This window comes from Somniosus microcephalus, chromosome 3 (assembly GCF_052327205.1).
Source record: "Somniosus microcephalus isolate GS21.2 chromosome 3, FLI_Smic_1.0, whole genome shotgun sequence".
Classification (NCBI taxonomy): Eukaryota; Metazoa; Chordata; class Chondrichthyes; order Squaliformes; family Somniosidae; genus Somniosus; species Somniosus microcephalus.
This window is the reverse complement of record NC_140989.1, coordinates 305,717,803-305,740,973: the sequence shown is the minus strand read 5'-3', so window position 1 is coordinate 305,740,973 and position 23,171 is coordinate 305,717,803. Positions and strand designations below refer to the sequence as shown.

The 23,171-nt window shown below is 47.0% G+C and overlaps 1 protein-coding gene across 1 annotated transcript in view; it reads left to right on the top strand.

The window, feature by feature from the left end:
* The window catches only part of trabd2b (TraB domain containing 2B), a 539,596-nt gene that overhangs the window by 509,143 nt on the left and 7,282 nt on the right, over window positions 1-23,171 (top strand). Inside the window, exon 6 of the mRNA XM_085982884.1 lies at window positions 1,200-1,478. Coding sequence (XP_085839010.1) covers window positions 1,200-1,478 — 279 coding nt within the window. The remainder of the gene's footprint in view (window positions 1-1,199; window positions 1,479-23,171) is intronic.

Genomic DNA, 23,171 nt, shown 5'->3' with positions numbered 1-23,171 from the left:
GTTTATATAAGCTGATAGCTCATCTTCTGGTGCCCTGATAGCTACACGAGTGCAGTCTATAATGCCCTGGACACGAGCGAAGCTGGACACTCCTGAAAATCCCAGAGCTCTCTCATGCTGGCTATTGGCATCCATCGCAAAAGTAATGTACTGGTTTGCTCTGGCAAGGAGGGCATTGGTGATCTGTTTGACTGTGTACTGCATACTGGGAAATGTGGGTCGTGTCCCCTGTAGCAGCCTGGAAGGAGCCTGAAGCAAAATAGTTCAGGGCGGTGGTGATTTGGCAGCCATTGGCCAAGCATGGCTCCCAATCCAGCAGGCAGCAGATCCTGTTGCAATGTGGTTCCATAGGTCAGTGACAGCCAGGCTGGTGACATACCCGCCTCCTCCTGCACTGCTCCTCACATAATCCAAGAGAGTAACTCTTGGTCTCCAGACCCTGTGTTGTGGGTAAGGCCTTCTCCCAGCAGCCCCCCTAACCTGCTGTCTTCTCGCAGGCCCAACTGCTGATTGTCCTGGTTCTTCAGGGTCCTGCTGCTCCTCTTCCTCCAACTGGAGGGAAGCAAAAATGATAAACAGCCAGTACTTAAGTGCAAGTAGGTAAGGGGGGAAAAAATCAGAAAGAAACAAACTGGAAGCTCTGAACTACCTTGGAGGTGCACTACTCACAGTGGTACACAGATCATAATGACCTGAGTGAGTGCCCCTTTAAATGCAACTTACAGTTATGTCAGTCAATTTGTGAAGCCAATGCCATTAAATTTTACTTAATGGGTTTGCTCCTGGGTCGAACTTCTGGCCCACCCAGTTAAAATTGTGCCAGTGTCCAAATGATGTAATCCAACCGCTATTATTTATTCATGAGGCACCCACTTCTTTCCGGTGGGTGCATTTGCAACCAGAGTCAGCTCCACAGCAGAAATGGCGGTCATCAGATTTCCACTGGAAACAGAGCGGTAAGTCGATTTTTGTGATTTTAACTACTTGCCCGCCCCGTTCCCACCAGGCAAGTTGGATTAAAATTGGAGCCCAGGATCTAAAGCTGTCTACACAGCCAGTGATCTTTGAAATGTTGTCTCCCTGCTGTATCAAATGTGTGGAATGAAAGAATATAAAGTCATTGGCGATATTCGCAAGACTTGGATTGTGTTGCTGCACTGAAACCTTAACTTGATTGATTCTTTTCTTATTTTGTAAAGGACAAGGACACAGAAAAGTGGATTATCTTCAGGTAGTTCACCACTTCCATCAACTTCTCTCACTTCAGTTGATGCATCATTAGAAGGTTCCTTGCCAGTCCCTTCCCTTTCCTCTCCTGCTGTTGATTTAGATGATGACATAATTTCTCCACACCTCCTGATGCCTGACAGCCTTAGTCAACTGGAAGAGTTTGGCCGCCAAAAGAAGCGGCAGAAGAAGCTGCCCAAGCAACAGCGGCCACGGCAGTTCAGTGACCTGTGGGTTCGCATTGAAGAGAGGTGGGTTTTTGATTTTTTTTTTTCAATTCTGGAACAAGTCTCTGAGAAATGGTGTCATAATGTGAAAGGGAAAAAAATAGTCCCTCTTCCTTTTGGACCATGTGTGATATGATGATGATTGATGGCCCAAATATACAAAAAAGAAACTCAATTGTAATTTATTTTTGCCAGCGGGATTAGGTATCTCTGTCGAACCAATAGTGCAGTTGCTAATAGACTCAAGCCTCAGATAATGGAATGATATGGTCAGAAAAAGATTGGGGCAGGGAGGGAAAACTTCGACTGAGATCAAATAACTTAGCACAGACCGAGGATCAAACTCGGGCCTTTCATGGTCTGTATGACTCAGTAATTCATTGGGTGGTACAGTTACCCACTTGACCATCACATTAATATCTCCATAACAAAATAGTGATATTGTTTCTGGATTAACTTTATGTGTTATTATTGGATTTTATATATTACAATTTCAGCTTTTGAGGAAGTTTCAGCTTAGTCTATTTTAACTTATTTTGTAGCTTGGTTTATATTTTTTGAATCTCTTTTAGTTTGCTTTTCACTTTGTGTAAAAACTGGATTGACATGGCTTTGAACAGTACCATGGCCTGAATGAGGTATTCTTGGTGAGTTGGTGTTTCTGTATCTTCAAAAATATGCATTGCAAGCTGTGCCAATGGTTCAGTGAGTAAATGCACCATTTTGTTGCTATTGAAGCATATAGACCAGAAAGGTTCAATAGCAGCTCTGCATTGAGTTAGATCATCTCAGCCAGGGTGGTGGTAGGACACCTCAATTAACTTCAGCATGTGTGGATTAAGGAGGGAAAACTCAGCCCAAGTTCCTGGTCCTGATATGACCCAGTGATGCCTGCTGGAAGGTATGTGTACGAATATCAGGTAAGGATAGGTTTGGGCTTGACTGTGACACTTCCAAATTAGCCACAAAGCCTGCCGACACTCACTGTCAAAGCTTGCATATTTAAGTTAGTTGGTGAGTTGGCAGAGGACTGGCAGCCATGAATCAGTTACTGGGTTTGTGGCCCACAATTTGTGTTATGTAATGCTACGTGCATGCTGTTTATTAGCTGGTGAGACTTGGTTAGGGTTTGCAGTGTTTACATATATTTTAAGTTTAATTGACTGCATTTCTCAGATTTTCATTAATTCTAGTTTTATTTTCCCATTACCCTGGCATTCTAAACTTCCTCAAGTACGTTCACATAAGTGTCTATTGTTCAGGCAGTTCATCGCCTTCATCAGCCTGGACAGTGAATATTGGTAGATTGTTCAACCATCAGGAAGATCACAGCTCAGTCAATCCAGTTCTTGTTCAATGTCCACACATATGTATACTTTCCATCTGGAGTGGGAACCCTAGCTGACTTCTCGTTCCCTAGACAGGGGTGCTGAAGTTAATTGTAGCATTCCTACCAGTGCGCTGACTAAGATCATCTAACTCAGCACAGATTGGGGATTGAACCTGGAACCTTTCTGGCCTGAACTAACCTAACTGAACCACTGGGGAATATATCTTTCATCGTTTGAATTTCCTCCTTTCATTCTCATTTCCCATTTCATTTATTTTTCTGGTTTTGATTCCATTCTGTTCTGTTTAAAGATATGCATGACTTTATGTACAATGTTCGGAGAGCAGGATAATCCGTTTCAAACTGGAGTCTCCAGCCCACAGGCTGCACAGCTACGAGAGACCAGATTACTCAGTGACAAGCTCACAGGAGCTCCGCAGTAAAGGACAAACACTGAAACACTGCAGTCAGTGCAAACAGTCCTTTTTAAGGACTGTTTCTGCATGAATGTTTATTAGTTCTGAAATTCACTCAGGAATGATATCAACTGGCAGGGAACACTGTTATAAATCATAACCATTAAATGTTGCATGTATAAGCAGGGAATGGGAGCAGTGCATGATGACTGTGAGGCATACTTAGCTGTGCACATGCGAGAATATTCCTGCTGGTATAAAACCTGTCAGGCAGCTGGATTACTGTGTATCATTGGGCATGTGCAACCCTACCAGCAGATTGCTATTTGAGATGGAGAAGTGCCCTCAATCTTCTCAGTTACATATGGAGTTCTTACAGATTGATAGAAGCAAAAGCTAGAGAAAGGGAATATGGGGATAAGAAACGTCTTTGTTTTGGTAAATACATGAGTGACCTTTTATTTAAAACAAAAACGAGCTGCTCCCACAGTTAGTAACTATTCTGCACTTTTAATAGTTTACATGAAGGAATAAGCCAGTGGCTTCAATTTTAATCAAACCTGTTTACATTCTACATTTGGGCTAGTTTTTCCACCTCTTTCCACCTGCATTTCCCCTGAAGGCACTAGGATATAGCTCCATGAGTTAAGACAACCTTCTATTATATTACTCAAGTGGCCATTCTTCATTTGAAAGCCTATACAAGGGGTATTGACATAGAATTCCACGTCCATACCAGAGCCAAGCTGAATTCTGTGCTTGCATACCATCCCCATCTTTCTCCTTTTCTAGTTCTCTCTTTCTCTTTCTCTTTCTCCTTTTTGGGTTAATCTTCTCTCCTTTTCTGGTTTGCTTCCTTTATGGAAGATTCCTGATCTATATGACTCAGTACCACACTGATGGAGCATTCAGGCCCCGAACCACCGGGGTAGCATATCTGCCCATCGTTCTCACATTTTCATTGGCATTACTTGTAGTTCAAACGGATATCAACCTATGTTCCATGGCTGGGAGTTGGTCGTCTAAGGCAACAGGTATGTTCACTACCTGATGACATTACAATTTGGAAAATTATTGTGCTGTAATAGTATCTGTAGGTATTGGTATAGTATAAGGGAACTGTCCCTGCAGCTGTGTTTATATCCTGATACAAACTGAAATGTCAGAAACATTTTCAATTAATAGATTGATGCTGATTAATAACATGAGGCTTTTTTGTATGCAAGGTGACTTCTGGCTGGAAAGAAATTCTGTTAGAATTAAGATCATATTAACATTGCACTGCTTGGCCAGTATTATTTAGAATCCTAGCATGGCACAAAGAGATTAAGCAGTGAAACAGGATTCTTGATCATGTACAACGAGATTATGTAGTGAAGCAGGATTCTTGATCATGTACGAAGAGATTAAGCAGTGAAGCAGGATTCTTGATCATGTACAACGAGATTATGTAGTGAAGCAGGATTCTTGATCATGTACGAAGAGATTAAGCAGTGAAGCAGGATTCTTGATCATGTGCAATGAGATTAAGCAGTGAAGCAGGATTCTTGATCATGTGTGATACTATACCTCCCACTGGCCCAGATTTATCAATGGGCCACACCAATATATCACAGCAAGGCTAATAAGACATTGGCCAAATCTTTCAGGAAAAATAACGTCTAGTTCACAATGCACACCGTTATTAATGCACAAATTGGCCAGCAAGTTCGGAGGAAGAAGAGATACGACGTGAGTTGCAAATTTCCAGAACTTGCTGGTCGATTTATGCCACTCTGCCACCAGTCTCGCACAAACAGCATCTCGCCCTTAGCCTTCCCATTATTTTTAAGAACTTGCTGGATTTGCACATTAATTGCCCATTAAACTTGCTGCAAAAAGTTAGTGCTCATAATTAATAGCATAAGTACCCTTTTAACGATGTGATAATTATTAATGCAATGCCAATCAATCGCTCCCACCCAGAAAGGGAGCAATTGAAACTGTTCAGTCTCATTCCTGCATGCAATAAATTCTTCTTAGAGATTCACGTAATTCAATCAGAACAATTTGTCTTCATATAATAATGCAAATAAATAACATGGTATTATTCCCCACCTCAGTGGCGACTGAGTGCAGTGAGAATCATGCTCCTGCATTTTCCTTCTGAACCTGGCAAAAGCTCACCCTCACAGCTTTAAAACCTGCCTGTGCCTCTATCTCTGTATTTTATCTCACTGTGTTCACAATCCACAATGAGGGCTTGTGTCAGACAACCACAACCTCTAGGACCAAGAATCTGCCAACACAATGAGTGTTTATTGATCACCAAAACAGACTAATGAATTAATTATTGTTTTCAATCTTTGGGAAAACAACATCAAAGTTTGGCCCATTCAAATTTTAACTATTTTTTGTCCCAGTGCTTTTTCTTACACTTGTGTGAATGCACTGTGCTTCAGAACACAACCTTTACATGTAACTACAAAAGCAAAATACTGTGGAAGCTGGAAATCTGAAATAAAAACAGAAAATGCTGGAAATACTCAGCAGGTCTGGCAGCATCTGTGGAGAGGGAAACAGAGTTAACGTGAAAGGTAATCGCCCTGAAATGTTAACTGTATTTCTCTCTTTACAGATGCTGCCTGACCTGCTGAGTATTTCCAGCATTTTCTGTTTTTACTTTACATGTAACTCTTTTTTTTTCCAAATCCTTTCTGTGGAAAAATGGTCAAAAAATCCCATAACATGACAGATGATCTACAGAATTGAATAATGTGGCCTTGGCGCAGTGGCATAGGGACCGCAGTGAATCCTGCACAGGCCATGTTGCATTTCACTCAGCTAACGTCACTCAACAAAGATAAATTGGGTCATTTAAATATACTTATGGTGCTCCAAGCATCTAACGCATGACAAGCTAGGAATGCAATGGGGAATTGGAGGCTGGAATATCAGGCACCAGCAACTTTTTTTTTATATTCGTTCCTGGGATGTGGGCGTCGCTGGCAAGGCCAGCATTTATTGCCCATCTGTAATTGCCCTTGAGAAGGTGGTGGTGAGCCGTCTTCTTGAACCGCTGCAGTCCGTGTGGTGAAGGTACTCCCACAGTGCTGTTAGGGAGGGAGTTCCAGGATTTTGACCCAGCGACGATGAAGGAACGGCGATATACTTCCAAGTCAGGATGATGCGTGACTTGGAGGGGAACTTGGAGGGGAACTTGGAGGCACCTGCTGCCCTTGTCCTTCTAGGTGGAAGAGGCCGCGGTTTTGGGAGGTGCTGTCGAAGAAGCCTTGACAAATTGCTGCAGTGCCCCTTATAGATGGTACATACTGCAGCCACAGTGCGCCAGTGGTGGAGGGAGTTTAAGGTGGTGGATGGGGTGCCAATCAACTGGGCTGCTTTGTCCTGAATGGTGTCGAGCTTCTTGAGTGTTGTTGGAGCTGCACTCATCCAGGCAAGTGGAGAGTATTCCATCACACACCTGACTTTGTGGAAAGGCTTTGGGGAGTCAGGGGGTGAGACACTTGCTGCAGAATACCCAGCCTCTGACTGGCTCTTGTAGCCACATTATTTATGTGGCTGGTCCAGTTAAGTTTCTGGTCAATGGTGACCCCCCAGGATGTTGATGGTGGGTGATTCAGCGATGGTAATGCCGTTGAATGTCAAGGGGCGGTGGTTAGACTCTCGCTTGTTGGAGGTAGTCATTGCCTGGCACTTCTGTGGTGTGAATGTTACTTGCCACTTATCAGCCCAAGCCTGAATGTTGTCCAGGTCTTGTTGCATGCAGGTATGGACTGCTTCATTACCTATGGGGATGCGAATGAAACTGAACACTGTACAATCATAAGCAAACATCCCCACTTCTGACCTTATGATGGAGGGAAGGTCATTGATGAAGCAGCTGAAGATGGTTGGGCCTAGGACACTGCCCTAAGAAACTCCTGCAGTGATGTCCTGAGGCTGAGATGATTGGCTTCCAACAACCACAACCACCTTCCTTTGTGCTAGGTATGACTCCAACCAGTGGAAAGTTTTCACCTTGATTCCCATTGAGCTATTGCAGGGATCCAGGTTACCCTTCAAACAATTTAATGTCCTGGGGCACAAAGACCCCTTTTGAGAATAGGCTGTTGGAGGCCAAATAAGAGGTGGTCATTAATGAAGAATAGCCATATTACAGGGTGTGGGCTACAAAGGAGTAAAGTTTTTAATGTGGGAGTCCCCTGATCCACCCTTTGGAAATGGGTACTCAGCATCTAGAGTGTTGCTCAAGTGCTCCAATCATATAATTTGCCACAAATCTGGGGACTTGATGAACTTTGCAAATAGTCAGTGTGTAAACTCCTAGCATACTAATTGCCTTCTGCCTGCATTTCCAGTGCTAATCACTGAGCCTGGAGTAGGCGTTGGGTCCCTACGCTCTATTGTATAAAGCGCCAACAGCCGAAGCACCATAGTGTTTCAGGTGCTGAGGACAGAATTATTTGGCCTCACTCTCTAGGTTTACATATAAAGAATGATCACTTGGATGAGCTATTGGAATTCTGCTGGTGCCCATGGAACCCAAGCGAGAATCGCAGTCTTCAGAAGAGGGGAGAAAATTGGGGTAGGCATTTAGAACTAAAACAAAATGGCCTAGAAATTCAGTATAGCCACTTTTGGGGCGGTAAAGTCGGGCGGCCGCTAAAGTTTGCGCCCGGCGCAAAGTGGAGGCCACTTCGCCGATATTCAGTAGCTTTGGCCAAGGAGTTTGCTCGAGCGCTAAAACTGGCGATGCACGGCTATCTTTAGGCGCTAAGCCGGCGGTGCAGAGTGATACCGCCGAGGCCGGGCGCAGCGCAGGTGCGGTCATTTCTTGATTGACAGCAGACACCCTGGCGCCGGCCAGCTCTTAAAGGGGGAAGGGTCGAGTTCGTCTGCTGCCACGCCCTGGATACTGCAGCCCTCCAGCTAGGCCTAAACACTGCTGCTGGAGAGAAATAGCGCCAGGAAGGATGCAGAGGGCCCGTGAGCGAGCGCAGCGCTTCTCTGCCCATGATTTAAAGGTGCTGGTTAGGGCTTTGGAGAGGAGACGCCATATCTTGTTCCCGGACAGTGGCAAGAAGCCTGCCACCAGGGTGTACAGGAAAGCCTGGAGGGATGTCGCCCAGAGGGCCACAGCCACCTGCGATGTCCCCAGGACTGGTGTCCAATGCCGGAAAAAGTTTAACGGCCTCACTCGGATTGTCAGGGTGAGTACCCTTTCCAGTGTCCTCCTCATCCTTGCATGTGCACCTCACATTATGGGCAAAGGGACCGCAAAGCCCTAATGGGCAGCCCTCATCCAGCAGCTATGGCACTGGCATGAACATCAATTGCACTTTCTGCACTTTACACACTGGCCAAGCTATTCGACCATGGGAGGCAGTGCATACAGCAACAGGGCACCACACTGGCCAAGCTATTCGACCATGAGAGGTAGTGCACACAACAACAGGGCACCACACTGTACTTAGAGGCCGTCCTTTCTCTTGCAGGCCAAGCTGGCCCAGAATCTGAGGAGCCGGACTGACACCGGGGGAGGCCGTCCCCAGTTCCAGCAGCTCAGTGACCTGGAGGAGCGCATGGGTCGACTCATGGGTGGCCGGCTGATTGGCCCCGTTGCATGTGGAGATGCCGACCCTGTGCTGGGCCCCAATGGTAAGGACATCACCTTTTGGACCTCTCTCGTTCCCCTTGCGCTTCAGATCTACATCCTTTGCCACTGTCCGACCAATGCGCTGAATGCCACCACTCATGCCTCCCTCGCTGACGCCCTGTCCTCACTCTAAAGCTACTCTTGTGCCTTCCTGCTTTCAGCTGGTGAGGAGGAGGTCCCTGAAGCTGCCAGTGACAGTCCCTCGGAAGAGGAGGACGAGGAGGAGCAAGAGGAAGGCGGCCCATCGGGGGAACCCTCATCCGCGCCAGGGGATGGCAATGGAGGGGACACGTCTTCCCTGGAGGAGAGCCAGGGGGAAGTGTCGGAGGGGGGTGTAGCTCCTGTGCCCAGTGGCGTCCAGCAACGCAGGAAGGGTCGGGCAGCTCGGCGGCCTTCTCCCCAGAGGGGGGAAGTGTTGCAGGGGAGTGTAGTTGCTGGGCCCAGTGGCGTCCAGCCATGCGGGAAGGGTCGGGCAGCTCGGCGGCCTTCTCCCCAGAGGGAGAGTCCGGCCTCCAGTCCGGAGACGGTCCTCGCCCAGGAGGTGCGCCTCCTCGATCAAATGTCCGCGGACTCGGATCGCCGGCACACCGAGTTCATGGGGGTTGTGGCACGGTTGCCTGAGGCCATCGAGTCCCTGGCTCATAGTGTGTCCGATTTCGGGGCCTCACAGGCCAGGGGTTTCGAGCAACTCGGGGCAGCACAGGCCAGGGGTTTCGAGCAATTCGGGGCAGCACAGGACGCGAGTCGGGCCGAATTCAGTGCAGCACAGGACGCGAGTCGGGACGACTTCAGGGCAGCACAGGCAGCGAGTGGCCAGTTGATCAGTGGTGCCGTGCAGTCACTGGCTGGTCTGATGCGGGCACAGACCAGGGCAGTACGGGCACTCACTGCTGCCACACTCGCTGTGTCAGCCAGGCATCGCCAGGGCACCCGCCGCGCTGCAGCAGCACAGCGGTCTGGCCTTCAGCAGATTGCTGCGCTTGCTGCAGTGCCAGCCCGGCCGAGTGCCAGTGTCTCAGGCGAGCAGCGAGCGCCTGGCATCAGCCAGCTTGCCCCCATTGCTGCAGCCGCCACTGCCACTCCCCCAGTGAAGCTGCCACGAGCTGCTGGAGAGACTGATGCTGCCCAGCCACAGCTGCAGCAGTCAGCAGCCGGCCCCTCGAGGGCCAGAGCTCGTCTAGGCCGACCCCCAAGGGCATCTGCCGTCACGCCATGTGCCCCTCAGGAGCCTTCCCCCAGCCTTGCAGCACCCACAGGGCCCAGGTTGAGGCGGAGCAGCAGGTCGGCCAGGTGCCGGAAAAGGCTGGACAAGGACTCGCCCTCTCGGCACACAAAGTAGAGGGTGTTGCCAAATGTTTTTTTATATGGGGGTGGTTGTGTTGTCTATGGGGGTGGTTGTTTTGGTAAGGCCGAGGATGAAGGCCATTTGGATGGAAAAGTTTTGTTATTCCTCCCCAGGTTGTGGGAGTGAGTCATGTGTTTGACTGTTTTTTGGGGGTGTTGTCTGTTTTTGGGTTTCATGTGGGAAGGGCCCTGAGTTTGTTCAATAAAGCTTTTTCTTTATTCAGCTTGTACATGTTTGATGTTTGAAGTGGTTGTTGCGTTAACCGGCTGAGGGCTTGCGGAGCGGCTGCATTCATGTCCCTTCATTGCCACAAGCCATTCCCTGACAGGGGGCCTAGAAGTGTCGTTCAATAAGCCGCCGACGGACGGCCCTTGGACCTTGTGGCTCCCTCCTGGGCTGGTACTCCTCCTCCTCCTCATGGTTCTCCTGCTCCTCCTCCTGAGGTGGTGGTCCAACGTGAGGTGGCAGTGCCTGAGTCCTGCGGATAGCCAGGTTGTGCAGCATGCAGCAAACGACGACTGTAGTGTATGTACCCGTCTACCTTTAAGAGAACTATTGTATGTAACCGTTCACCTTTAAGAGAACTATTTTAGGTGTGGCACTACTTTGTTTGGCTTCTGTATACTGTAATACCGATGGTGACCACACCAGTATATAAGTGTTGTGTCAGGATTTATTGGGCAGATTCGCCCTGACCTTCGAATAGTAAAGTCCTGTTTTAAGTTACTCTGGTAGTCTGTGTATTAATTAACTAAACAACCCACAGACTTTACAGTGGCGACGAGTCCGATCGTACCCTGCGGCAACAATACTTCCGAAGCAGTTAACGAGCGTCGAGAAGAGGCAACCGCCCTCGTCGTTCTGCTGGGAGAAAACTCGAGGCTGCAGAACTAGAAAGGAGGAAGAATTTAGAGACAAAGACTTCCATCAGCAACAGGCACTGACTGTCCCTTCTGCCACGGTGAGGAGTGAGCCGATCAGCACGAGAAGCAAGGCGGCCACGGTGACTGTGAGTAAGGGAAAGTAAAAAGAATAACCGGAGGATAAGGGCGGTGCACTCGACCACGGTCGAGGGGGAAAGGAGCCGGACAGAAGTCGGGTCCAGAGGCGCTGAGACTGGGGCAGCGTGGAGCAAGGAAGCCGCGGTACAGACAGGCTGGGGGACGCAACGGCGTAGTGAGACAGCTAGACCGCGACCGGCGAAAAAGGCCGGGCAGCGACCGAAGCCACGAAGCGCTGCGACCGGGAACGTAGGCGCGGGAAGAGATAAACTCAGCCGCAGCCGGGGAGGGAAGCACCGGACTGCGAGAGGGCTGGGAGGCGCGATTGGGAGCCGAGCGAGCGGGAGAGGCAGAGCCGACCAAGGGAGACTGAGCGAGAGCCAGTCCAGCGGCTGAAACTGTTCTCCGTCAACGGGGTGTACCCAGCGCCGGTAGAGCCGAGCGAGCGGGAGAGAGACAGAGCCCGAGCAAGGGGAACTGAGCGAGAGCCAGCCCAGCGGCTGAAACTGTTCGCCGTCAACGGGGTGTACCCAGCGCCGGTTGCCCTGCCGAGAAAAGGGAAAGCACTGAAGCCGACGCGCAGGCTGTGAACCTGAAAGCCAGCGGCCGTCGCCCGTGGGGAAAGTGTACCCCTCCCGCCAGGGAAGAAATGCGGGAAGCCGCCATTAGGCGGGGAAGGAGACAGAAGCGGGAAACCGCCATTGAAGTGGGCGGGGAGAGAAGATAAGCGCGGGAAACCGCCATTTTCGCGGGAACCGCCATCTTGAAAAAAAAAAGAAAATTTAAAGAAATAATCCGTGGTGTTATCAGGAAGAGAGGAAGATGTCTAAGCGTGGTAACATCAACGATTTTAATTCCAAGGTAGAAGACTGGGCCACGTATGTGGAACGCATTGAGATCTATGGTGAGGCCAATAAAATAGAAGAAGATGACAAAGCTATAACCTTGCTAAACTCGATGGGCGCGAAGACATACGGGCTCTTGAAGCATCTACGAGCACCAGCTAAACCGGCGGATCAGACTTTCGATGATATTGTGGCTGTTCTGAAGGATCACTTGAACCCCACACCGTTGATGTTGGCGGAACGATTCAAATTCTATGCGAGAATGCAACGGAAAGACGAAAGCAACGCAGAATACTTGGTCGAACTGCGTAGACTAGTGAAATACTGCCAGTTTGGAGGGAATCTGACAGAGGCATTGCGAGACAAGTTCGTGTGCGGATTGGCAAAGGAAGGAACGCAAAAGCGACTACTCGAAGAGAACGACCTTACACTTGACAGGGCTGTCCTTATTGCAGCATCGCACGAAGCCGCAGCGAAGGGAACTGCGGAAATGCAGCTAAAGACAGCGGCACTCAGTGTGGATCAAATTACCTCGACAACAACAAAATGTTATCGTTGTGGGAAGACAACACACGACCAGAACCAATGCTGGTTTAAGAACCAGGAATGTAGGAAATGTGGCAAACTGGGTCACATAGCTAAGGTATGCCGGTCAGGGAAGAAGACCAACAACCACAGGACCAACAACCAAAGGAAGCCATCACAGGAAAAGTACAACAAGGTACACAAGGTGGCTGAGAAGAGTTCAGACGAACAGAATTCGGACTCAGACCCAAACGGCCAGGAGCTGGGTAGTCTGAGAATTCACAATGTGAGTAAGGAAGCTGACCTACAAACTATCTGGGTCATGCTAAAAATAGCTGGAGTCCAAGTGAAAATGGAGTTGGACACTGGATCAGCTCTATCAGTCATAAATCGAAGGGATTACCACCAGCTATTCTCACATATACCCTTAAGAGATACCAAGTTCGTATTGCAGACATACACGGGGCATAGAGTATACCCCATGGGAAAGATAAGAGTCAAGGTGAGAGATAGGGGTAAAGAACACCCAAGAATGAACTTATACGTACTACCTGAGGGAGGACCACCACTTCTAGGACGGGAGTGGATCAAGAAAATAGACATGGAATGGCACTATCTAAAAGCCATAACGAGTGAGGACTCGGTGCAGACAATCAGCTCAGATTCTGAATCGGATGACGATAAGACCAACCCAAATGTGAAAGACAAGGCTAAAATGGACTTGCCGACTAAGGTTGGAAAAACGAAGGCATGCAGAAAGGCTTATGCTCCAGAGAAGAACAAAGTTTCAGAACAGATCTCCACCGAACAACGACAACATAGTTTGACAGAGAATTTTGAGTCTGTTCAGTTTAAGGACATATCCATGACGGAAGAACACCGAGCTCGGACTCAACTTTATTTCAAATTACGACAACAATTAGAACAATTGAGTTACCGTCTCGTACAAGAGATGAAAACAATGAAAAAGTTCTATGACACCGAATGGGAGAATCTGGAAAGACAACAGAAGCAGCTAGCTCAAGCAGAGAGCGACCATAGAGCCATCGTGACCAATCATCGATCACATCTCCCTTATGATGTTCAGGAGTTAGAATATTTGCAGAAAGAAGCAAATGAAGAGGAATCTTCAGGAAGCCAGGATTTTATTCCAGTTCTTCTCTACGACTCCTTACAAGCAGAGTTTGAGAAGTTGAAGGAACAGTATGAACAGGCCCAGGCTACAATCCTGGAGGGGGTTAACTCGGCAACCTCCGAAAAGCTAGTTTCAGTGGAAGCATATGAGCAACTAAAGGTTGAACATGAGCAAGAAGTCCAAAGGCTGCAGGAAATTCTTGATGAGCTCAAGGCCAAGACAGACTCATCGGTAGAAGTTCCATCCATAGATGAGAAATTAGAGGTGAAAGACATGGCAGAACATGAAAGTCAAGAGGTCCAAGAACTCATAAAAATATTGAAGGAAACCCAAGACAAATATGAGGCGGCAATGACCGAGGTTCAACAACTTGAAGAACAGATTCAACTGGGAATTCTTTCAGTGAAAGAAAAGGCAACTGTAAGAAACACAGAGACTGTAAGAATGGCCCCTGAACATGAGCTAGAGAGCATCAAGGCGCAACTTCTCCGAGCATTTAAAGCCAAAGTACAAGAGGAAAAAAAGGTGAAAGCATTGGAGGAAAAGGTGGATGAAATGGAGAAGACTCTGATCCACAGGGTCCCCGTGGAAGAGTTAACGGTCAGCCAACTCCTTCATATGCTGAGAGACAAGACTCTGCAATGGGAACCATTTGAACACGAGCTTCAATCTTCAAAGGGAAGGGGTTCGGAACTCTCAAAAGTTTGGGGAATAGTGGAGGTTGCAACACAGATTTTACGGGGCTGCCGAAAGTACGCTGAATCACGTCAATGTGAACTACAGAATGTTGAAACAGCTGCTCCAGTAGAAGGATTGAATAGCCCGATCAATCAATCCCCGATGGAAGGGGAAGTATTGGAATCACAAATGAGGTCATTAGTGAAGGATTGGCAGGAAACCCAGGAAGAGCAGGATGAATATGAACGCATGAAGAAGTCTCTTCAGGAAAGATGTCTAGGGAGGGAACAACAGTCGGCTAACGTCCAGTTGGGTAAGGAAGAAGTAGCAGGCCCTCTCGCTAGACTAGCTCAGGACGACACCGAATATTACCATGACCTGTTGAGTGACACGGAATATTACGATGACTTGGTCTGCCCAGCTTGTGATGAAAACTCCCAAAGTGCAGAAATCAGGATGAAACACTTAAAGTCTAAGGAACATAGGGAGATGGTGGCGCTACAGCTGACAGCGGATAAGGGAGCCCCGAGAGTCTCCAAGAAGCAGAAAAGAAAAAGACGAAGCAGAAGACGATAACCATCTAAATCATTATCACTTCTATCAGATCATGCACGTGGGCCCTACGAAGGGGGCCAAATCAGTTGGAAAGTAGGAAAAATTACCAAGGCAGTCCAGCTGTTTGTAAAAGTCAGCACTGCTGGTTCAGCAGGACGGAAGTTCAAGCTGTTAAGCCAAGGGAAAGACTATTGGATGAGTCACGCTAGAAATGTGAACCGGCTACACCACAGAGATGTTGTTCGGACCGAGTCAAGACCAGAGACTGAATCTGTGAACTGTTCCCGCAGAGACTGAATCTGTGAACTGTTTCCCGCAGAGACTATATCTGTGAATTGTTTTACATGAAGTTGATTATATGTTATGTTTAATGGGGAATAAGTATGTTGTAAGCTAAAAAGGGAGGATTGTAGTGTATGTACCCGTCTACCTTTAAGAGAACTATTGTATGTAACCGTTCACCTTTAAGAGAACTATTTTAGGTGTGGCACTACTTTGTTTGGCTTCTGTATACTGTAATACCGACGGTGACCACACCAGTATATAAGTGTTGTGTCAGGATTTATTGGGCAGATTCGCCCTGACCTTCGAATAGTAAAGTCCTGTTTTAAGTTACTCTGGTAGTCTGTGTATTAATTAACTAAACAACCCACAGACTTTACAACGACGAACTGGGAGACTCTATCCGGCGAATACTGCAGAGATCCGCCGGAGCGATCCAGGCAGCGGAACCGTTGCTTGAGGACGCCAATCGTTTGCTCTATGATGTTCCTTGTGGCTTGATGGCTTTCGTTGTATGCCTCCTCAGCAGGGGTCCTGGGCGCGCGGAGCAGGGTCATGAGCCATGTACACAAAGGATAGCCTTTGTCCCCGATAAGCCATCCTCTTCGGGGAGGCTGTGCCTGGAACATGTCAGCCACAGTAGTCTGGCACAGGATAAATGCATCGTGGCTGCTGCCTGGAAAGCGGGCATTGACAGCTAGGATGCGCTGCCTGTTGTCACACACCAGCTGTACATTGAGGGAATGGTAGCCCTTCCAGTTGCGGTAATCCTCGGCATTGTCGATAGGTGCCCGCAAAGCCACATGCGTGCAGTCAATGGCGCCCTGCACCATGGGGAAGTCCGCGATCCTCGCAAATCCGACTGCACGCTGCTCCTGCCTCTCCAGGGTCATGGGGAAGGAGATGAATTGGTGTCTCCTTGTGAAAAGGGCATCGGTGACCTGCCGGATGCAGCGATGCACGGCGAACTGGGATATGTTAGCTATGTCCCCAGCAGCGGCTTGGAAGGAGCCGCTTGCATAAAAGTTCAGAGCCACCGTGACCTTCACTTCCACCGACAGAGACGTCCTGCACATCAGCTGTGGACGCAGATCTCTGTGAAGCAGCTGGCAGATCTCTGCAACCACCTCCCTTCTGAAGTGCAGCCTCTTAACACACTGCGCGGCAGTCATGGTGAGATAGGACACCTGCTGGCGGTATTCCCTGAGTGGGTAAGGCCTACGTTGCCGACGCCTGATGCCCCCTCTGCGTCTAGGCATGGCTGCCCCTCTCACACAGCGTCTGCGAGCCCTTCGCACATAATGCTGGAACTGAGGGTTGGCACCCCATGCAGCCCCCATAATATACTGGCAAACAATGAAATCACAATGAGGCAAATTGCCAAGCTCTGGCCAGAAGCCAAAAATACCTCTCCTATGTTGGGCCAAATCAGTAAGGTCTCTTCCTTGGTCTCAGTCCAGAAATCCGTTGCACAAAAGTCATTGCAGCAAAATGGCTGGCCTTTATAGTTCAGTGTAAGTGCCCTTTAATTAGCACTCCCCGAGGCCCGCAAGGCCTCTGCTGCGTTCCACTTCACAGTTCTTAGCACCGCCACGCCCACATTGGGCGGGCGCGACTGAAGTTCCGGTTTGGGGCGCACAAAGGGCGTTGCACGACGAAATGACGTCATAAGCTGCGCGCGCAGCTGAGCGCGCGCAAACACTTTGCGCCGGCGCTAAATGTCTACTGAAGTTGGGCGTAGGCGCAGATCGCCCTGCGCCCGGCCGCTAAGCGCCTAGCGCTCGAAGTCTACTCCTCTTAAGGCGCTAACGGCTGGCGCACGCAACTGAATTTCTAGGCCATTGTCCCAAATAAATGATACAAGACTTTTAGCTACACAAGTGATAATTTAAGAATTGTGGAGGTAAGAAGTACTGCAACTTCAAATAGTCAAGTGCATAATCTAAGAATAAACTATTTACAGACTATATCCTAATATTAGAAAACAGTCCATCCTGTTTTATGAAGTAATCTTGGTGAATGAACTCAGGGCTTAATTACAGTCATTATGCTAATAAATTCTAGTAATTTTAGTGGCGATTTTATTAGATGTGCAAATTAGCAGTGTTCTAAATGTTGGACATTATTTACTGAAGACAGTGAAGACCTAATCAGATACCATTTATCTCCCATTTCAAAGTGAAGTTGGATTTATTGATGTTGCGTTCCCAGTAGCAAGCCAAACAGGATACTTTTCTCTTTTCAACACCAATGGAAAGTTGTTTTCCCAGGAGTGAGCTAAGTTTCCTGAAGAAGCAATCTGTCACAATGACAGCTTTATATCCTTTCGACCCAAGGTGTATCTTTTGGGTGCCTGAACAAACTTCAATTTAAACCCTGAAGCCCCTAAAACAACAAGGTCACTAAACTGGCATTACATTAGTCACCTCTGAAACCCATTGCTGCCTGTTATGCTAGGTGCAGACAGGTCCTGCGAGTCACCTTTGGCTTGGGCCTGACCGTATACAATGAAAATGTTGTGATAGTGTCCTCTTTCAGGCTTGGGGTCTCATGGATAGTTATATTGACCTTAGGGAATACAGCAGCCCATTGACATGATGACTGTTATGTCAGGTGGGGTTTTGATATGCTCCTGACTCCAACATTCCTGATGCTTGATACGTAGCAGGGGGATGACATTCTGCAATACATGATCTTTGGCTGCAGCTAAGACAACTGGCTTTCACTGCTCTATCAGAATGAAGGTTTATTTTGGAAGCCCAGAGGCTATTGTCTTCAAGCATCTGCAAACATTAGATACCACCCTAGACCAAAGTTTAAATTCTAGAAAAGCACTACTGAACAAGCTGTAAGAACTTTATTAAAAGTTAAAATTTAAAGTGTTTTTGTATATACAGTGTTACAGATGGTACAGATGCATATCTCCATGGATAAAGATAATATTCCACAGGATAGCCTAATCTTATAACTTATAACTCTTAATAATTAAATGGAAAATGAATTGATCAGGTCACAAGCGGAACAATTTCTATATCCCATGGGGTGATTGTAAGATTACACTTAAAAGTGTCAGTTTTAGCTCATGAAGTGAACCAGCACAGGCACGGTGAGCCGAATGGCCCCCTTCTGTGCTGTATAATTCTATAAAATATATTTCAAATGTAGTTTCCCCAGTAGCTTAGTAGGTTACTGCACTGCCTGATGTAACTTTCAACCTTCTAGATCAGGATGGCCCTTGGTTCAACCTCTGAACTGTGCTTAATGCTAATCTCAGCTGGAGGAGTGCTGAGGCACGACAGTGTCTCTGGATTAGGGAGGGGAAACTATCACCCAGAGTTCCTGGTTTAGTTCACACAGTGGTTGTTGCTGGAATGTGCATGTATATGTGTGTGCATGGTGTGTCATGGTAGAATCCGGTTCGCTTATGATGGTGCCACCCCTCTCCATGGTTGAATAGCCTGCTGAAACTTATTTTCTAAACTCACACATGAAGAATGGCCACTTGGGTAGTTAACCATGGAACTGTTTCTCAGAATGAGTCAGCACCTTCAGGAGAGGAGTGGAGAAAATGTTTTGGAGGATTTTGATTTAAAACAAATTATGTCAAAAAGATAATCTCAGTTCTATGGTAAGAATGGCCACCAACAACATCTGGTGATGCAGTGAGGCATGCAGCATTGCTATAAAGCATGATTAAGCCTCCTTCCACCCCTGCATGACCCATAGTTAGACATATGTGGTTGCTCCGTTGCTACATCCCCAAGCAGCTCTGCATGTAATGGGTGTTACTCAGTATGGGGTTGATGTTATGGGATTTGCCTCATTTGTACCACATTTTTTGAACTAAAAGGTTCAATCCATTTCAAAACTTGTACTAAAACTGCTTCAGTTCATTTCTGAATCGAGCAATATTTTCAACCAAGATTCTACAGCAATATGGCTTCAAGATGCTTTAGGTTCCAGATTTAGTGCCCTGATATGAATCATGCAGTGATACAATGATGTATGACATTCCATGGCATGGAATTGCCCAGCCCTAACATTGTTCATAACTAAAAGGAACTGTTTAACAGTACAGTGTAGTTAGCCCAAAGAATGGATTCTACTTCATGGGCCAGAAATTGGTGAACGGGGCTTGCCGCGCGTGCAAGCCCCGTATATGCACTTACCCCGCGCTACTGCCGATCAGCTCCAGGGATGCCTGGACTTGGTGTTTGAAAAAGAAGAATCCCGGGCAGCGTATGACGTCACGCCGCCCAGGAGTGCAGCCAGCGCGAAGCCAGGAGCGTGCAGTGCAAGTGAGACACGCCCCTTGAGGTCTCAGTTTCACTGGACACGCCCCCAATGTTTCTGTCAAGCTGCTAAGCATTTTTACATGCAAAGCAGCAGTTTAAATAGGTTTTTGGAAGTTTTTTGAAGATTTTGGTAACTTTTATAAACTTTTTAAAATGTTTACATTATTTTGAGTAATCTGAAGTAGTTTTAAAGAGAATTAAAGCAATTTAAAGACTTTTAAAAGCCCTAAAAGAATTTTTTTAAATTCCATTTATTCATTTAGCAATGTCGTCGTCATACGTGTCTTCACACTGTTCCCTTTGGGGAACTGTATGAAGTGGTGGAAGGATTTATGGCCATGATTAACGCTCATTCTGTGACCGTAACCATCTTTGAACCAGCCATTTGGGCGGTTAGTCCTATGGCGGGAGGGTTTTACGGGCTCCCACAAGCTATACAAGGAGGGGGGGCCACCCACACCCACGGACGCAAATATCCCACTGGATGTCAACCCAGAATTTAGAGCCGGAGCTCCGACTCCACTTGCCGGGACTGTCTGGAGCGGGGTTCGAAACCCTACCCTGATCTGGCCCAGCGGCGGGGATCCTACCGCTATGACAAAGGCCCAATCCGATTAGCAACGTGAAATGGCAGCATAGGGCTCCAGTCACGGGGAGGGAAAAGGCGCAGGAAACGTATGGGTGTCACCTTTTGTGCGGAGTGGGCCTTTTGCGTAGCAGTAAGCATCCCCGCCGCTGGGCCAGAAGGAGTAGGGTTTTGAACCCCACTCCAGACAGTCCCGGCAAGTGGAGTCGGAGCTCCAACTTTAAATTCTGGGTGGACATCCAGCGGGATACTTGCGTCCGTGGGTGTTGGTGCCCCCCCCCCCTCAGATGGGTTGTGGGAGCCCGTAAAACCCTCCCGCCATAGGACTAACCACCCTAATGGCTGGTTCAAAGATGGTTACGGTCACGGAATGAGCGTTAATCACGGCCATAAATCCTTCCACCACTTCATACAGTTCCCCAAAGGGAACAGTGTGAGGATACGTACGATGATGACCTCTTGCGCAATGCACCTCCTTGGACCCTCAGTCGCAGATGCGAGGGGGCAAGTCGTGCAATTGTTAAATTTTTCATTTTATTGACATGTAAAATGTTGGCCCAGTAATTCCCTTCCAAATGCGCGAGTACGGTCGGGGTACTTACGCATCTGGCCGGATGAAATGCCGGTTTTCAGCATGCACAGTGCATGTGGGGAAAACCGGCATTTCCTGTCCTCTGAACGAAGGGGTTCAGAGGCAGAACGCGTGCGACTGCACAGGCAGCGCGTGCGCAGTATAATTCGCCGCTTTCATTAATGCTTTCAGTCAGGTCAAGTCATTACAACTTACACATGAAAAAAGCATAGGTACAGTTGCTCCAGAGGCTGCGGAGGAAGATATTTATTATCGTGGAGCTTCTGAAAGTATGTATGTCTGTATATATTCCTTTGCGTGTTATGTATATATTCCTTTACTTATGTGTATGAATGTATTATTTAATTATGACTTTCAGAGAAAGTAACTTATTGGAAAATCATAATTAAAAACATACATTCATACACATTAGTAAAGGAATATAAAACATACATACATATACATAAAGGAATATATGTGGACATACATACATAACTCATTCTCACATTCCATTCACACAGCCACAATTGCTCCTTCTACCTACCGTTCTGAAAACCCTTTAAAAAAAAAAAATTTTAACTTTAAAACTTACTTAAAATTTCTTAAAATAACTTCCCTCCCTTTCCCAAACAAAAATATTGCATTTCAGAAGCTCCACGATAAAATATATCTTTCTCCGCAGCCAATGAACAACTTTACACTTGCTTTTTTCAAGTGTAACTTCTAAGGACTTACCCTCACTGAATCCATCATTGAAATCCACAAAGTTCACTGCGCAAGCGCTGCCTGTGCAGTCGCACGCGCTGTGAATAGACCTCGGGTCTGGAAATGCCGGCGTTCCCCGCATGCGCTGTTCCTGCTGAACGCCGCATTTCCAACGGCCAAATGCGTGAGTACCCCGACCGTACTCACGCTTCTGGCCACGAATTTCTGGCCCACGAATGTTTGTTTAAAATGTTAATAAAGGCCACTTGTTCAGAGAAGGTGGTGGTGGGCCTTCTATCTTTGTAGCAGTTTTATTGATATGAGTGGTTTGCTCAGCCATTTCATAGGACAGTTAAGAGTCAACCACTGTGAGACTGGAGGCACATATAGCACAGCAGGTTTCCTTCCGTCCTGAAGTCAGCTAGTTGGGTTTTATATGAGAATATTACTGATACCAGTTTTTTTATATTTCCAGATTTTCTAAACTGGATTCTAAATTCTCAAGCTGCTATGGGGGGATAAGAACTTACATTCTCTGGATTACTAGTCCAGTAACATAACCACTATGCCACCATACCCACGTGTAGAACAAGAAAACATTGTTCGACCCATCAAGTCTGTTTCTGATACATCAGAACAAAACTTAAACCTTTCTGGTTTCTGGCTGTCTGTATGTGCGTAAGAGTTGAGAGGAGAGAGATTAATCCGTTCCATAAAGGAGGCCTAATATCATTCATAATTATATGATGGTATGTAGTGCGAGTAACAGATACATCCTTGAAATGTATGCATGCAGTACTGGACTAAATGAGCATTATTTCCTGAACACTTACAGTGCTGGGCCCCTTCGAGACCTTGAATCCAAGAACTTGTTTTATAATGAGCTGTAGAAATATTCACTGTAAAAAATGTTGGGCGTAACTCAAATGTGTGTTGGTACTTCAAGTAACTATACTGTTGTTGTAGAACTGGAACCATTTGTCACTGATCTAATACATAAAAAACCTATTCTATCAATCTGACGCATGCACTTAAGAATTTTTTTTAGGTGAAAATCTGTTTCGTATTAGAAACTTGTCTGCTTCAACTTTCTCTTTGTCCTTATCATCAGATGAAATACTTGTTATACTGAGCAGTTAAAATGATTCATACCATATGATAGTCTACAGAACTGTGTGTCTTTTCTATTGTCCGTTAAATTTGCCGTCTCATATCTTTGGAGCAATCCTTGTGTAAGATTTAATGGGAAAAGCACATTTCTCAACCTAGTCAGCAAATGCGCTCACTATGAATAGTGACTTAGAAAACCTAAAATGTCAACTAGTCTTTTCTTGTGGTTTTCAACATTAGTTGATACTTGAATTATTTCCTTAGCTAATTACACATCAGGTCATATTTCTGCTATTCTAACTGCTACTCCGATGTATCTAAAACGATGATTTTAACTCTGGGCGGAGATCGGGGCTAGAACCGAGCACAAGCCTGAGTGTGAGATCTGGAAGGTTTTAACTCCCCAGTCTCATTTACATGCCCCGATACTGACTAGCAGATCTAACATCACTGCTGGCGGGTGAAAGTCAAAATGCATGGGGGGTGTCAGGCTGGGGATCAGCAGGAACGGTCCTGTCAAGGTAATTAAGGAATTGGGGGGAATTGGAAAGTCTGCGATCAAGGGAGGTGGGGGGAGGCCCGGGGCAGGGGAGGCCCGAGGTGTCCTTGCATGATTCATGTGTCCTAGTGACATGTGTTCCTGCAGGTTGTGTGACAATACTGTTTGATGCATGATTGA